The sequence below is a fragment of the Hipposideros armiger genome, unplaced genomic scaffold (genome assembly GCF_001890085.2).
Source record: "Hipposideros armiger isolate ML-2016 unplaced genomic scaffold, ASM189008v1 scaffold_55, whole genome shotgun sequence".
In the NCBI taxonomy this organism is placed as follows: Eukaryota; Metazoa; Chordata; class Mammalia; order Chiroptera; family Hipposideridae; genus Hipposideros; species Hipposideros armiger.
In genome coordinates, this window is record NW_017731405.1 from 1493556 (window position 1) to 1509892 (window position 16337).

General features: G+C 46.5%; 1 protein-coding gene across 3 annotated transcripts in view; it reads left to right on the forward strand.

Moving 5' to 3' along the window:
* Positions 1-16337, forward strand: part of LHFPL2 (LHFPL tetraspan subfamily member 2) — a 154661-nt gene that overhangs the window by 116398 nt on the left and 21926 nt on the right. For all 3 annotated transcript variants that reach the window (XM_019641040.1, XM_019641041.1, XM_019641042.1), the window contains one exon: positions 14529-15166. In XM_019641040.1, the coding sequence (XP_019496585.1) occupies positions 14737-15166 (430 nt within the window). In that variant the 5' untranslated portion in view covers positions 14529-14736. The remainder of the gene's footprint in view (positions 1-14528; positions 15167-16337) is intronic.

The window sequence follows — 16337 nt, forward strand, 5'->3', positions numbered from 1 at the left end:
CACACACACACACACACACACACACACACACACCCCCCACCCCCCCAAGGGTTATCAGCCACTACAGTTTTGCTCAGAACATATGCAGTGTCAGCATGATCCAGCCCTTTAGTCTTCTGTAAAGAAGTATTTCTGTGCAACAATCCTGGGTTATCCAACAGAAGCAGAAAAACTCCTACCTCTTCCCCTCCCCCCCCTCCCCAGCAGCTCTCCCATTTGATGAATTAACCATTGATTTACTTCAGTCATTGTATTCCTGATAAAACCTGGTCATGGTTTTCTCCCGATTCTCCCCTTCCTGCACTGCCCCACCCTGCCCAGCACACCAGTTCTCAGTGGCCGGTGGTGCTCCTCAGGCCTCAGTCTTGATCGCCTCTGTGTGCTTCCCGATTCCAACTTTAATGAGAGTTCCTAGAGGCAGTAAGAATATCTCTGTGTCTCTTCCCTACCCATCCTTCTCCACCCCCACCCCTTACCTAGTATATTGTTCTACACACCTTGGACGGTCAGATCTTGAACAAGGTGTTGGGTCCTGGAGGGCCGCTGCCTGGTCTTTCCTCCTCAGAACTTCAGTGCTTAGTCCAATTAGAGTTGGTTGTTGCTAATCACCCTGATAAACGGCGGTCGACAAATGCATATTAATAGGAATTCTCCAGTTTGGGAGGCCGGCAACATGAGACTCCTTTTTAAGTGCTTTAGTTTTAGCAGATTTTTAATGGGCATTAGTTTCAAAGAAGGGTGGGATTTGACGAGACAAGAACAGAGGAAAAATCAAGAAATCAAATATTTGGGGTCTTGGGAACAGCAAAAGCTATTTTTGCAGAATTGGTACAGTTTCACTCATTGTGTCAGAAATTCATTGCTTCTGTCCTGTTAAGCATCTGGGCCCTTGATTTCTTGGAGGTAGGAGTGCTTCTATGTGTGTGCATAACTCACTGATCAGCTTGTTACCTACCTGTCCATAGCCAGCCTCCAAGGTTCTACATTTTGATTCCTGCCCATATCACAGAGGCCCAATACATTGGTTTAGCCCTTGCTTTTATGAATGGCCACCTCCACTAAAGGGCAGTTTGGAACAAAGGTCAGAAAGTTAGGAGGAGTGAAACTGGACGCGTTTGTGGGTGTTATTCTTGTTGTTGATGGAGCTTTATTCTCACAGTCCATGCCTGTAGTTTGCCTGCCAATTTAGGATGTATGTGGTGGATCACCAAACAGTTTATCTTACCAGAACCTCTCACCCGTTTTTTGCTATCTGTGATTATCATTGTAATCACATCAGTTTTGCTGAACCTTGGTAAAATATTGCTTTGGACCGCATTGGGACCAAAAATTTTAAAAAGAACTTAAAAAAAAAAATCTATCCATAGTCTCACTGATAATGCCAAGTAAAAGTGAAAATCACTTTAAATTGATATCCACTGAGCAGCTTCACCACCAGGCTGTTGGGTTGGAGTGTTGAATTTTTAAACATCATTTGAATCATTTGATTGATCATAACAAAACAAGACATTTTATTAGATCTTTAATAAGAATAGTTATCAGAAATAAGTACCCCTGGATAGATGCAAATCAGCCTCCTGGGATTATAACTGATGAGAGAATCTCACTGCTTATCTTTAATAATTCACCAAGGAACAGAGAATAAATAACAGCCAATATTAATTTTATAGGCTGGTTTCACACAGTTTATGTTTTGAAATAAAAAGGATATGACTTTTGACTCCTCCCTGAAACCAAAGCACTTAAGGAGCCTCTTGTGTTGCTGGCGTCGCTAGCGTTGCTAACTGGAGAACTCCTAGTAAGACACATTTGTTCATCAGCTGGCACCCTCCATTAAAAAATGATTAGAACTTTGTATTCGACCATGTCCTCTGGCATAGGCTATAACATTCTTCATGATCAAGCATTTTACTTGGCTAGAACAGGAAGTAAAAGTGTCTAAGAAAGGAAAGACCCTTTTGACCATGGATTTTCAGAACTCAGTAAGTATTCTTTAATTGCAGGGTCCATCTCTGACGCCAAGGACAGAGGGGGCCTCATGTTTAATTATTAGCCCACAGGCTGGAGTGGGACTGCTCTACTGTGTTTTCAAGGATGAGAGACACTCTGGAACTGGAAATGAAAGGTTAGAGGTGGGTTCTGCACCCCCGTAAAAAAAAAAAAAATGTGGGCATTCAACCGGTGACCCTGTTGCTCAGAGCTTGCACTCTTAACCAACTGAGCCACTTGGCCGGCTGGAGAATAGGAAGTTCTAAATAGCAAAATGAATGCTGGAAGTGTGACCTCAGAAGTGGCTGTGTTGATGGGCAGGCTGGACCCTGTTCCAGGAAGGGAAGTCTACATGCATGGAGTACTTACCATGTGCCAAGCCCTGTTCTTTTGTTTTGTTTTGTTTTGGTTTTTTAGCTGAGCCATCCTGCCACCTGTTGGCAGCTCAGCGGCAACTCAGCTCAGGCTGGACTCGAACCGCTGTTGCTCAGAGCTCAAACCCTTGAGCGAGCGTTTAACCAACTGAGCCACTCGGCCGGCCCTCCAAGCACTGTTCTTAAGTTTATTATTTATTTTAACTTAATTGAGTTTCACAATAATCCTATGTGGTAGGCTCTATTAGTACCCCATTTTACAAACACAGGAATGGAGGTACAGAGGCACATCTGTGACTCAGTTCACCACCTAGGAAGTGGTAGAACCAGGATTCAAATCCAGACAGTCTGGCTCCAGACTGAATCACTCCCCGATGCTTCCTTTCTGGATGAGCTCATTGGCCTGGAAGGGTGGAGCAGTGGGCTTTGGAGCAGCCTTGAGGGGGTGGCTGTTGAGCTCATTCTTATCCTATGGGTAGGCTAAGCTTGAGAGACCGTCCCCAAAATATTGCCTGGCCCATATTTTATGCTGGGACTGAGAACTGTCAGCCACCCTACTCCTAGGAGAGCTTGGCCCTTGGGACGCGGAGAAAGGGGCTTCCTCTGCCATCTGTGGGTGTCATCTCATGAGGCCTCCAGCGATCAGGGCTGTGGGAAGTGGTTTGTTATAATGGAAGTCTGAGTTCTGACCACCTCAGAGAAGTATGTCAGCACCCCAGGGATCTTCCTCTTTATTATTTAACCAAAACGCAGTCTAATTTTTTCCCTCCATTGACTCCCCCAGGCTCTCTTGCCTAGCACCTCTCTCCTACTGAGCCATGTGGGTTCTCAGTGAGTCACCCGCTTCGGCCGGGTGCATGATGGGGAGGATGGTGGCAGGAGCCCACTGTGGCACCCGGAGCTCATTGCACTGGGATGGGCTCCCTCCTCATCCAGCGTGTTTAGCAGCCCCAATAGCTGAGAAGCCAGGGAACAGGGGCTGGGGGTGTTTCTTCTTACAGAAGTGAACCTAAAGCCATGTCTTCTCCCAGCCTTCCCAGCGCTTTTGCTTTTGTTTTTAAGTGGCTTGGTCTTCTGACACATACTCTCTTCTGAGCCATCCAGTTGAACTTTATCTCTGTTTACTATGCCTCACTATTGTTAGAAGCGGTAACAATAAGTCCCTGTTTCCAGAAAGAGTATTGGATCACATGAACAAGTACGAGGGTTCAGACTTCCAGAATGGGTTTTTTTTTCTGACCATCTTGAACTTTAGGTCTGACTTCATCAAGGCTGCAAAGAGGAAAGCTCATTGGGCCTCCTCCTCCCGCCTGTGACATTCCTGAGTTATTAGGCCAGTTCAGTAACGCAGGCCAGGGCTATTGCCTGCATTTAAGGATGGTCCTGTATCTGCAAGGACCTGAAGCAACTGGCAACTCTATGTTGAACTTGCTTTACCTCAAAGAGTGTGCATCCGTTTGGGAGTGACACCTCAGCTTACCTGTTTTCAAAACACAGTTTGAATCCTGAATATCTGGGGAATTCCTCTAGTTAATAGATGAAGAATGTTTCAACCTGTCTACGATTTTGAATTTGGCATTATCATTAGGGAGAGTTGAAAACCACTGGGCAGCTTGATCTCTGGCTATGAAATCACTGAGATAGACAGTGTTTAATGAGCTGGGTGTAGATGCAGGGCACAAATCTGTCTTGCTGATTTTGTAGATATTCAAAATTCTAACATTATAAATACTGTATGTGTGGGAATGTGTGTGTGCGTGCAGTCCCAATCATGCAATGATTCATGGGTCTTAAATATAAGAGAAATAGGCACTACAGAGGTAAGATTTTCGATACATAAAGTTATAAAGGGCCATGTTTGTGAATGACCACTTTGTACATTTTGTCCTTTATTGCATGTGTATTCAATACATGAAGCCTTAGGCTTTCAGGAAGTGTGTACTGTGGATACAGACAGGGTGGCTCAGACCATAGGGCTTTATCTTTGGTTGTAAAAAGGTTTATGTTTGGTTGTGAAAAGCCAGCATTGATGTGAGTGAAGTGAAAAACGTAACAAAAACTGGTGAGTTGGAACATTTCAGTGATGTTCTTAAAAATATGAATATAGCCTGCAACAGACTTTGGCCGTCACTTTAAATCATTCGAAAACTTATTTTAACTCTACTGCTTAATGGTATTGGTTAGAAGCAAAAGTGACCTCAGTGAGAATATAAAAGGTTTAAAAAAAATGTGAGCCAAGACTGGCATCGTCTTGATCCCTGGGTAAACCCTAAGTTAGGCTCTTGGTTTTTGTTTAAAAACAATTTTTTTTTAAATTGGGGAACAGTGTTTTTCCAGGACCCATGAGCTCCAAGTCAAGTAGTTGTTTCAATCTAGTTGTGGAGGGCACAACTCAGTGGCCCATGTGGGGATCGAACCGGCAACCTTGGTGTTATGAGCACTGTGCTCTAACTAACTGAGCTAACTGGCTGCCCCTAGATTCTTGGTTTTTAAGAATATGGGCCTTCCATTATTAGCCCCCGTTCACAGATAATACCCTTTAGTGGGTAATTAGAAATGCATCACCCCACTGAGAGCTTTGCAAGCACCCCTGGTGGCAGCTGGTACCTTTGTACAGTGCTTGGGGTGTTGGTTTCAGTGGGATCCTGGGTGAAAGATCTGCTGTGCTCTCTCCTGCCCTATGCCTTCCAGGAAGTTCTTGGGCCAGAGTCTTGCTGGCAGATGGGAACCCCATCTCTGTGAGTCATAAAGCTAGTCTGTCGCCTTGGCCACCCTAGGGTGAGGTTTCTGCTGCTCACACGTCACCTCCTTAACGGCTGTTCAGAACCTTAGCACTAATGGCCCAGCTTGAACATTAACCACTTCTGTTTTCTTCTGTTAGTAGCATTAATGGGTCAGGGCAAGAGGAGGTGAAAGGAAAGAAAAACTTTTTTAAAGTACCTGTGACTATTTCCAGATGAATTTTGTTGTTTAGTACTAATTATTGAGTTTATAAACTGATACCATATTGCTATTTAAAAATAAAAGGACTCGGTTCAAAAGGAGGCAATACCTAACTGAAAACAATTTCAGTTTTAAAACGGCAGAGTCTCATGAGCTGAAGAAAGTCTTCCTCATGGAAGCCACCAGTTTCCCCCGCCTAAGGCTATGTTCCTTTCCTTCATCTCGGAAGCGACCTTATCCCTAAAAGGAATGTACTTATTTTCATGGTGGAATTACCTGGAAAAAAATGCAAAGTGTAGTCGTGGCTAAGTGTCTCCCTGTGACTCCCTGCGTTTGCTCTGCCTCATCGACTCAGCTTTTTCCCGCACTCTGCTTGGACTGATCTGCATCCTGGCTGCCGTTCCTTCTAATTCCGTGGCCAGAGGCCGAGGTCCTGGTCACCCCTACTGTGCTCCTCTGTGATCTCCTGCCCCCTCTGTTAGCTGACACCCTCACTCTAGCCCTGTGGTCTCCACTGCTTAGAAAGACCTGGCCGGACACATGTTGGAGACAGGCCTCTGTTCTGTGCTGACACCTGGTACCAGCTGGTCCTAGAGGTGTTGGCTGAGACACCTGGCTGGCCGAGCAAAGTCAGAGCTCTCTTCCTGTGCTAATGAGAGGCAGAATTCCTAGTTGCAGCCCTAACTGGCAGCGGTAGGAGGTGGGCTGGAAGAAATAAAGCAGAGACAGGCAGCTGCAGGTGGGTTCAGGATGTTTGGTCGGAGACCTCAGTGATGTGTCCGATGTGAGAAGTGATTATTCCAGCTGCCACTCTGAGTCACTTCTGATGGCCTCATTTACTCAAAAGGGAGTTCTTCTTCTTTCTTAGTACTTCCATTTATTAACCCTAAAATAAATATATCGAGAGCAAAGTCTTTATTATAGCAGCTGACCTTGTTGAATTTGTACAGTGAATGTTTCTGAGATAGTTGCCAAGCTTTAATGCGTGTCACTAGATGGCTTTTATTATTGTTTCATTTCAAAAAGTTCTTTTCTATATATATGATAGCGGATGGTGAACTTGAATTTAATATGACACCGAACAGAGGATGGGCAGGCACTCTGACTCCATCAGAAGTGCTAGCCCTCAGAAGAGGTGGGTCGTGCTGTGACCCTAAAATCTCAGCATTGGCAACAAAAGATTAGTTGGTCACCCATCAAGGGTCAGCTCTGCCTCTGCTTCATGGTGTCAAGGACCCTGGCCGATGGAAAGGTTTCTGTCTGGGGTCTTTCTGATCTCATAGGAGAAAGAAGGGAGCTGGACAACAGAGCACCAGCTCGTAAGCTGTTCTGCCCAGAAAGGGCACATGTCACTTCTGTCACATCCTATTGGCTGAAGCAAGTCCCGTGGTCAGGCCTGATGTCAATGGGGTGGAAAAATACAATCTCCTCCAAGGAGAGAAAGAGAATATTTAAAAGAATAATACAGTCTTCCACAAGAGCTTTCCCAGAAGCTTCCAGTCAGGAAGGGACTCTCGTTCTCGTTGATTCTTGGGTTTTCGTGTGTGTTGTGGAGTTTAGAGAGAGACTCTGAAATAACAGATGGCATAATCCTCTCCATTCATCACGTTTGGGCTGTCTTAAGCTGTTGGAAGGGAACCTGGCTGATGGCATTGTAGCTTATGAACAAGAAGTGATTCTTTCTGCCTCTGTACAAAAGGGACTAGCTTGCAGTTGCTATAGGATTGGCTGTTGGGGCTCCCCAGCGTTGGGGGAGGCTGCCCAGCTGCCCACTGAGATGAGCCAGAAGCCCATCCTCTGAGGGCTGTTTATGCTCAGAGTTGAGTCACTTAAACAGAGGGCATTTGGAGTCTCCCTGTTATAACACCAGGAAGTTCATGTGAAGGAAGTTATATATCTTGATTTTTATGTATAAGTTCTTTGTTTTCCATCCTTTGTTACTGTTCTCCATTAAAACTCTCTATTTTCTAATGGATCCTGAAAAGACTAATGAGGTTCACTTTGACTTATAGTTTGCCTGATTCACAGAATTCGTTATGAATGTGAAAAATAGCTTTTGTTTGAAATTATATAAAACAGTGACATTAAAAGGCAATTCCTCAAGTTCAAGGTCTTATTCCATTTAAATAAATGAAAAAACCTTTTGGCCCTACAGTGTGTACAGAGCAGAGGCATCTGCCCCTGGCTTATAGGACCTGAGCTAAATCAAACTTTAGCATCTGCTTTGGAAATTGGTTCTTCAGTCCCTCCTGTCTGGCAGAAAGAGAGAGACACACAAAGAAAGACTGGCTTCCTAGAGATGTTTAGATGATGTACGTTTGTACAAGGAAAAAAAATGATAAAATCTGTAAGTAGGCTTGAGAAATCGTAAAGAATGGCTTAGTATGTAGAAAATAGGGCCAGACGAGTGGACCTGCTTTCTGGCTGCTGTTGCCTCAGGATGGGAGTGGGACAATGACCCCTCTAGGAAAGGTGCTCAGAAAGCAGAGTGATTGGATGTATGAGGAGGCAGAATAGGCATCAAGAAAGAAATGTATGGCTGGCCAGGACTGGTGAATTAAAGAACAAACTTGGCGATGAGCAGGAGCTCACTGGGCGCGCCAGGCCCAGATCAAAAGAGACTTGTTTAGGTGGTTTGGAGAATTGGGACCTTGCTTCTCTGGAGGAGCGTCTTGCTCAGGGGAGCCAAGCTGGGCTCAGGTCATCACTGCAGTGCCTGAAATTACTTAGGTCTACTTGGGAAGTTCCTTGAGATTCCCTGATATTTGGACTGTCCAAGGCCAACAGAACATGTAGAGTGGCCAGCCCAGCTCTGCGGGAGGGGAATTTGAGAGAAATAAAGGCCACCTGGCCAAACTTGGAGTTTTCTGAGCCAAAGTCCAAGACCCTCAGTCAGAGGTGAAGCAAGTTAACAGCAAATGAACTCCCAGTCTCAATAACTGGGAAGCCTCATTTTGCCATTCACAGAATCAAGATTACTGTAAACAAAAGCTGACTTTGGTCTGTGATCCACAGAAACTGGCCCCAGGAGAGGTTGAGTTTAGAGTTTGTCTGCTCTGGCAAGTTGCGTTTCATATCCTGATAACAGCCTGCCATCTTGGACATACAGATTCGCATGGACCATAAATAAAAATTCAGGAAAACAACTAAAAGTTTACTTACCTTAGTAAATACTGTGAACGCCCATCCAGATTAGAGAACTTGACTAACTCATTAGAACAGATCTTTTTAAAAATGTAAAGGTTTTAGAAATCGGTCTTAAGTTGCACCTACAAATATAAAAACTGCCCTCTGCTGGAAGCCTCCAGAGCAGTTCTCACCCTCCACACTGCTGACCCTGCTTGTCCTGGGGGCTGGCTGGGTACTGCAGGGTGGTTAACAGCAACCTTGGCCTCTACCCACTAGATACCAGTAGCCCCACCCCCCACCCCAAACTGTGACAACCAAAACTGTCTCCAGACATTGTCAGATGTCCCCTGCAAGTGGGCAAGAGGCAAAATTGCCCCTGGTTGAGAACCACAGTGTGAGAGGTTTCCCAGGAGAGCCAGAGATGGAATAGGGGAGAGGGGGTTATCCCCGAGATGGAGGAAAGGGCGTTGCCAATAAGCAGGAGGTGTTGAGTGGAGACTGTAACTCAAAGAACAATATAATTATCGCTGCATTTGGACTCTTCAAGGTGCCTGCATTTCCATCATCACTGGATTTTGGGGGGTGTCCAGGGCACATGAGGGTTTGCAAAACCCCCTCTGGTAGCTGATTTTAAAAAAGTCCTGCGAGGTGCTGAGCTTTTAGGACCAGCCCTGTCCCTATAGCTCTTAAGCTGCTTCTGTGCTCTGAAGGGAAGGTTCTGAGTGTCTGGGGAGCTCCTTCGTGCCCTGCGAGGATTACACAACAACATGTGAGCTGGGGAACAGCTGGTTTCTCTGCAGAAGCCCTGGTCCCTGTGCCTTGTGTGGCTCTGAGAGCTGTCCTGAGGACAGAGGGTCTGGCTCTGTCCTGACGAGCGGGGCCACGCTCCTCCTTGCCTCCTCTCTGCGGTCCCTCCCTGCCCAGCACCATGAAACTACTGAGCAGGCCCACCTGACTCTGATGCTTCCGTCCTCCTGAGCAACACAGATGTCACCATGAGTCTCCTGAGGGCCTGTTAAAAAGGCGGTTTCTGGCAGCACCTCCAGAAAGTTTGATTCAGTGTGTGAGGACCAGGAACTTACACTGTTTAAAACAGGTGGCCTAGGTCTCTGCCTAGGAGGTGGGGCTGAGGGTGGTCCAGGTACACTTTAAGAAGCAGCACTCTTAGAGGGTCCTTCCAACGCTTGGAAGACAAAAGCACAGACATGCTCCCACCTAGCCCTCTTCTCCTTATGGAAGACACGGAAGGAGGCACCTTCGTGTGACTCGTATATATCTGAGGGAGATGGAGACAACGAAAATAGGTGGCAGTCAAGAAACTGCCAGTGATGGAGGAGCAGAAGACAGTCTTCTCAGAAGCGTACTGATTATTGGGGCCACATGGGTCAGGGTAGTAAATTTATTACTAATAAGAATTAATATTTTTGAGTACAGACCAAACCACAGATATTTTAAGCTAATCATGTGATGATGATTAATAATAGCTGATATATGTTAAGCACAATGAATGGGAAGCTATGCTGATTATTTTATATACACTTTCTCCTTTAATCCTCATGGCAGCCTTGTGAAGCCCCTGTGCATGTTCTTTCTCTCTCTCTCTCTGTCTCTCTCTCTCTCTCTACACACACACACACACACACACACACACACACACACACACACACACACACTGATTCTTATGTGTAGCCCTAATATTCCTCCCAAATATGATGCAATAGGAATTACACAGCATCATCTACCAAGGATTCTCATTAACAATATTTAAGCTGAATCTAAACTAACCTTTAGACTTCACCTTCAGTTTCTATTAAACAGAGGCTAGAGAGCAATTTTAAATGGCCTCATGAGGAAATAGACAAACCCAGACTATTGGGTATTCTGTGACTATTTTTGACTAAAAGAAACTAAAGACACATAACTAAACATAATGCATGAGCCTAGACTGAGTCATGGTTTTAAAGGAACAGCTATAAAAAATGGGGCAGGGTAGGGAAATTTGAGTGTGGACTAGGCTTTGGATATAAGGGGATTATTGTCAGTTTTCTTGGATAGGTTAATTTTATTGTGGTTCTACTGGGAAATGTCCTTATTTCTAGGAGGTGTATGCTAAAGTATTTAGAGGTGAAATGTCAAGACATCTGCAACTCATTTTCAAACAGATCAGAAAAAAAAAATTCAGTATATGAGTATTAGTGTGAGTGTGTATATCATGGAGTGATGGAACAAATATGGCAAAATGCTAACAGATGTTCAATCTGGGTGTTCATTTGTCTCTCCTTTTCAACTTATATCGAAGTTTGCAAATTTTCATAATAAAGTTGAACAGCAGCCCCAGGTGAGTAAACAAGGCAGTATTCCTCAGAACTGTGTTTTGTCGTGGCCTCAGTCTGCTCAGTCTGGGCTGTGCTGCTCTTGTAATGACAGACAGTGTACGTAGGCTTTTGATGCAGCCTTGACTGAAATCCATTCAGTCTGCCTTCGCCTTTCCAGGTAGATGTGAGCTGGGCTCCTGGGTTTCTGTAATGGAATCTCCTAGCCAGCTGGCACTGAGTGGATCTGCCTCACATTTGCTTTCTTCCCTTCTCACAGACAGCAGGAAGCTGCCAAAGGTAGGAAAAGATGGGAGTTACAAACCCAGCCCAGCTCTGCCCGGCGCCTTCCCCCTTCTTTAAATACTAGGGCTCTGTGGGGAACATACATATGGACCAACCGTTTATCAACTTCCCTTGTTCTCTATTCTGACTGCAGGATCAGGTTTCTGCAGCATTTCTGGGTTTTTGGTTTTTTGTTGTTTTCTTTTCCCCCTCATTACTTGCGGAGAGGCTTTGTGACAATCATAGCATCATTTTCTGAAATTCAGAGGGCGGTCCAGATTATCCACAACCACCAGGGATGTGGCAGTCAACTCAGGTGTCTTGAGGAGAAATGTATTGAGTGGCCCGTGAATTGAAGACTTTTATGTGGACTATCAATAAGGGCCTCATTTTATTAAGCGAGCTTTGGACAAGCAGGAATTACAGTGATTAGCAGTGGATGCCATGCTGAGGAGCTCTGTGCTCAAATCCCTGTGGTTAACAAGATCTATAACGAGGATCTATTTCCCCTTTGGTACGGATGCTGCCTCAGCAGGCATCCCTGAACATTGGACATGGCCGAACTGGGACATTTTACTGAGCACAGATCTCTGCAGAGCCCCCTGCTGGGTTTCCTTTTGTTCCATGGACCTGAGGACTTTTCTTCGATGCTCAGTTTTTGTTGGGTCAGCCTTGCATATCTTGGCGAGTCCTCTTACAGTAGTAATTAGCGAAGTTGCTGGGGAGACTAAAGCATGTTATCTCCCTTTTCAAACAGGGAAGATTAAAGGCCTCATTCCAGCCACTCTGGCGTGGACGTGAGAATTTGGTGCAATGGATGGGGGATTGTTTTAGCACAGATGGACAGGGAACTCTATTTTCTAAACTTAAGCGCATGGGTCCCTGAATAATCCTGCCTTAAATTTGGCATGGACCACTTTGCTAAGCCCGATTGGGCCACTTCCCCTTCTGCAGTGTCACATTCTTCCTCTTCAGAAGTTGAATCCTAATTGCATTCCTGACTTTGAGCAGAGCTTGCTGACCAGGACAGTGGACGCTTGGCATCTTCACTAAGATCCATAGTCCTGAGGTTCTGCAAGAGGACAAATATGTAGAGGTTTTACATTCACATTGAAAAATTGCCATTAAACAGAAGAAGGGAGGGAATGCAGATATAACAATACATTGGTTTTTCTAGTCAAATTGGAAGACTTCGTAGTAGCCTCATTTTTCCTAACAGGCTGGGCTCTCCACCTGCTGCTTCAAAGTGTTTTTGAACTTGGTGGGCGAGTGCAGCTTTTCCCAGCCTCCTTGTTTTCATTCAGAATGGCCATTTTCATTATAAATAATCTCCTCCAAAGCTCTTTTGTATTGGTAAGTTTTTCCACATCAGGCATTTCTAGTTGGTAATATCTGGGTCGGGAAGCGAGAATGAGTGAGTGGGAGTAGGTTATACTTCTGGCCTCATGTTAATTTATTTTCCACAGTTGAGTTTGGCAGCTGGGCCAGGCAGTGGGGAAACAGGAAGTCAGACCAGGACCCCGCCCTAAAAGCCCACCAGGGAAGCTTAGACACCAGTGACCTCATCCATCTCTAAACACCCTGTGTGCTTCATCTTTTTCTGTGTGTCATGGCCAAGTTTCTGTTATCGACTGAGCGACTCCATTGGTTAATTTGATGTCTGACCAGTGTCATCCATGGTAGGGGAAAAGCATCTGAGGGAAAGGAGTTGGTGTTTACTGAGCACTTACTATGCCATATACTGAGCGAGGTGCTTTAAGAGGTTCTTGCGTATTCCTTAAATACTGTCCTCTTGTGGCATTTGAGGAAGCTGAAAGCTGAGGAAGCTGAAGCTCTGAGAAGTGAGTCTTCATGTGGCCAGTCAGTGGTGCAGCTGGATTTGGACCCTAGACCTGGTGGATTCCAAAACTCTTGAGGTGGAACACACCACCTGTGCCTTTCCCAGTGCTCTGCATGGCCTCATTAAACACACACACACACACCCGACAATTATTAAGTGCCTGTGTTCCTCGTATTGCACTAATTTCCCCAAACAGCATCTTGTATCGCTACAGTGGTGTGAGGATTTTTAAATGCGTTGCATTTTATGAGATAAGCAATCACCTCTCACTAGGATGTCGGTGGCATGGTGTAGAAGCTTTGACACTGGGCTTCCTTATTTCCTCACTTCCCTCCATCTTTGATAACTCCCTGCCCCACCCACTGCCAACATGCTATGGGACTCTTTGTAGTTCTTATGGAGTTGACATGACCTGGGTTAATAAGATCTAATCATTCAGAACAGAGCCATGAGCCCAGATGTCAGCTGTGAGCTGTGCAACTCTTCCTGACCTTGGAGAGAGGGCAGAAAATGGGGCTGCTGGCAAGCACTGTGGCCCCCGTTTCAGGGTTCAGGCCCCTCTGAAGGAGCTGTGAGAGCAAAGCCCTCTGGTAATGAAGCCATTTGTCCTTGGGAACAGAATGAGTCCTTGTAAGATCAGAAACAATGGGCATGTTGAATTCCAGACCTGGGGTGAATGGAAGCTCAGGCAGAGGCACATGTGATGAATTGGGACAGCTCAAGGGATGCATTCTTTATAGGCAAGTTTCTGTTGTCAACAAGTCCACGCAGTGGTAATGATACTTAGTCAACGGTCATTCTTGAATAATTTCCCCAAGTGACTAAGTCATGAACTCTTCTTTGAGTTTTTTTTCTTCTTCTTACTTGAGTTTTGAGTTTTATTTTGTCTAAAAATCAACCTCTGAGAAATGGATGAAAAATAAGTTTGGGTAACAATGTTTTATTATTTTCGATGGCTTTGTTTCTTTTTATATTCTCATTTACCTATGAAGCAAATACTCATATGTCTGCTAGTAATTTGATTCCCAGGCAATAAAACTGTGTGTTGCTGCTCTCTACTGTTAAGCAAAAGCTTTTAGTGCAAGTTTTTCAAAACTTAGCTGGTCTCATATCAAAAGAGCAGGCAGAGTCCTGTAAACTTTAAAAAGCATAGTAGCCAGCCTGTTGACAGTTCACTGCCAGTTATATCTAGATCTGTCTGGATCCCTGTGCTGACATTTTCAAAAAGGTGTTGGAGCCGGAGTCCCGGTACCACCGGGTACCTACGTCTGGGAGGGGTGCAGGGACTGTCCTGGGCCGCTTGTCCCTGTCATACTGCCTCTAGATAACTGACCTCTACAGCCAGCTCTGACTGTATGGGAAGGGAGAGCTAGAAACAAAGAAAACCAGCAAACGTGCGGAGATTGGCCTCACGTTGGCTGGGGACCAGGATCTGCTCTTAGCAAGGTTCTTTGGGTAACAGCGTGGCTGCTGGGCGGGTAGGGTCGGGTGTGGGAGCTACAGGCGGCCAGGAAGGTCAGCTGCGCGGGGCGTCGGGCAGCGGGCAGACTTGTCTCATGCACACACCGGGTGTGGGGGACCAGCAAGTTTGCAGGCGGCGGAGCTGCGGGGGCGGGGCCTGGCGCTGCTGACGGACTCCTCCCTTCTCTCCTGTAGGTGAGGCTGGCGGCCACGCTCCGGAGCTCCGACATGGCAGCATGACAGCCCTGGACAGGGCCGCCAGAGGCAGGGAGAGAGGAGCCCCGAGTTGTGGGAGTGAGTTGCCCCGAGCAGCGACTTCCTTCTGAGGCCGCCCGAGCTTCCTTCCCCACCGGCTGCTTTTATTAACCCCGTGGACTCCTCTTTTTCCGCCTTGAACAGCAATATGTGTCAAGTCATTGTCACCTGTCGCTCGATGCTCTGGACCCTCCTGAGTATTGTGGTGGCTTTTGCAGAGCTCATTGCATTCATGAGCGCAGAGTGGCTGATTGGAAAAGCCAAGACCCGCGGCAGCGCGGACCCCGACGAGCCGAGCAGCGGCCCCTCAGAGCCCTACCACCCCACCCTGGGCATCTATGCCCGCTGCATCCGCAACCCCGGGGTGCAGCACGTCCCGCGGGAGACGCTGTGCGGGCCCTATGCTGAGAACTTCGGCGAAATTGCCAGCGGCTTCTGGCAGGCCACTGCGATCTTCTTAGCCGTGGGCATCTTCATCCTCTGCATGGTGGCCTTGGTGTCCGTCTTCACCATGTGTGTGCAGAGCATCATGAAGAAAAGTATTTTCAACGTCTGCGGGCTGTTACAAGGAATTGCAGGTAAGTGCGTGGCGGAGAGAAGGGGCCCGAGAGGGGAGGATGGGCTCCGCGTGTGCAGCGCGCGCTTTACTGCGGGTTTGGTCTGGTCAGGTTGGCTCTGCGAAGTTATGTTCTCCGCAACATGAGCGCGCCGCCCTCGCCACTCTGTTTTCCCTGCTGCCCTCTCCCCTAACGGAGAGAAGTGTGTTTTCTGCTCTCACATGTTCCTCTTCATGGCTTATTTCCTCGGGTTCCAAGTTGTTGGGTTTTGGAGTAACTCCTCCTATCCTTTGCCTGCCCCGTTAAGTTAAAAGCATGCTTTCCCGTGGTGCATACACCGAGGACTCAGGCCCACCTGCGGCCAGCACTTCCCGCCAAGAAGGAATGTGAGTGTGGGTGTGTTCCGAGGCAGCCAGCGGCCCTGCCACCCACTCAGCCCCATCCCCAACCGCGACTTCAGCTCCTAGAGGGGAAGCAGCAGGCTGGGAAGGAATTAGTATCAGCTGCTCTGTGTTTAATAATGTCCTGGTTTGAATTGTCTGTCTCCTGGAGCCGGAGAGAATGTTCTGTGCACTCAGATCAGAAAATACAGACTAACTCGTCCACTTTCTGGGAATCTCTCACTAATGAGCTGGTTAGACATCAGTGGAAAGAAAAGTATGTGCTCTTTCCAATGATGGAGAGGAGAGGCTGTGAGCTGCAAGAAACGTTCCAAGCCCACCAGTTCTTTCAGACTTTCCCACTTGGCTTTGAAAGGTGGATCCTGAACCAGGAGCCTCTCTCTCTAGGCTCAAGGGTCTTGTACTGGACGGCAGAAACACACACACACACACACACATATGGTAGGGTCAAGACATCCTCAAGAAAGTAGACGATAAACTCTTGCTTTAATTTTCAGGGGGAAAAAATTAAGTAATCATAACTAATCATAACCAAGGTATTTATTAATCTGAACTCTAACAGGAGAAACAGTAATCTACCTACAACCCTAACGAACTGAAGGGCACAGGTCACTCATCCCTCAGCGAATCCCAGAGCTGCATGCATGCAACTTGCTGACACCGAAGATAAGCACTGAGCCTGGTGTCCAGGCCTGTGAAGAAACAGAGCCAAAATGAATTCAGTCTAGTCTGCCTTGTAGCAAACTCTTGAGCTCAGCTGGGATGGCTTCCAAATAAACAGATCAAACAAC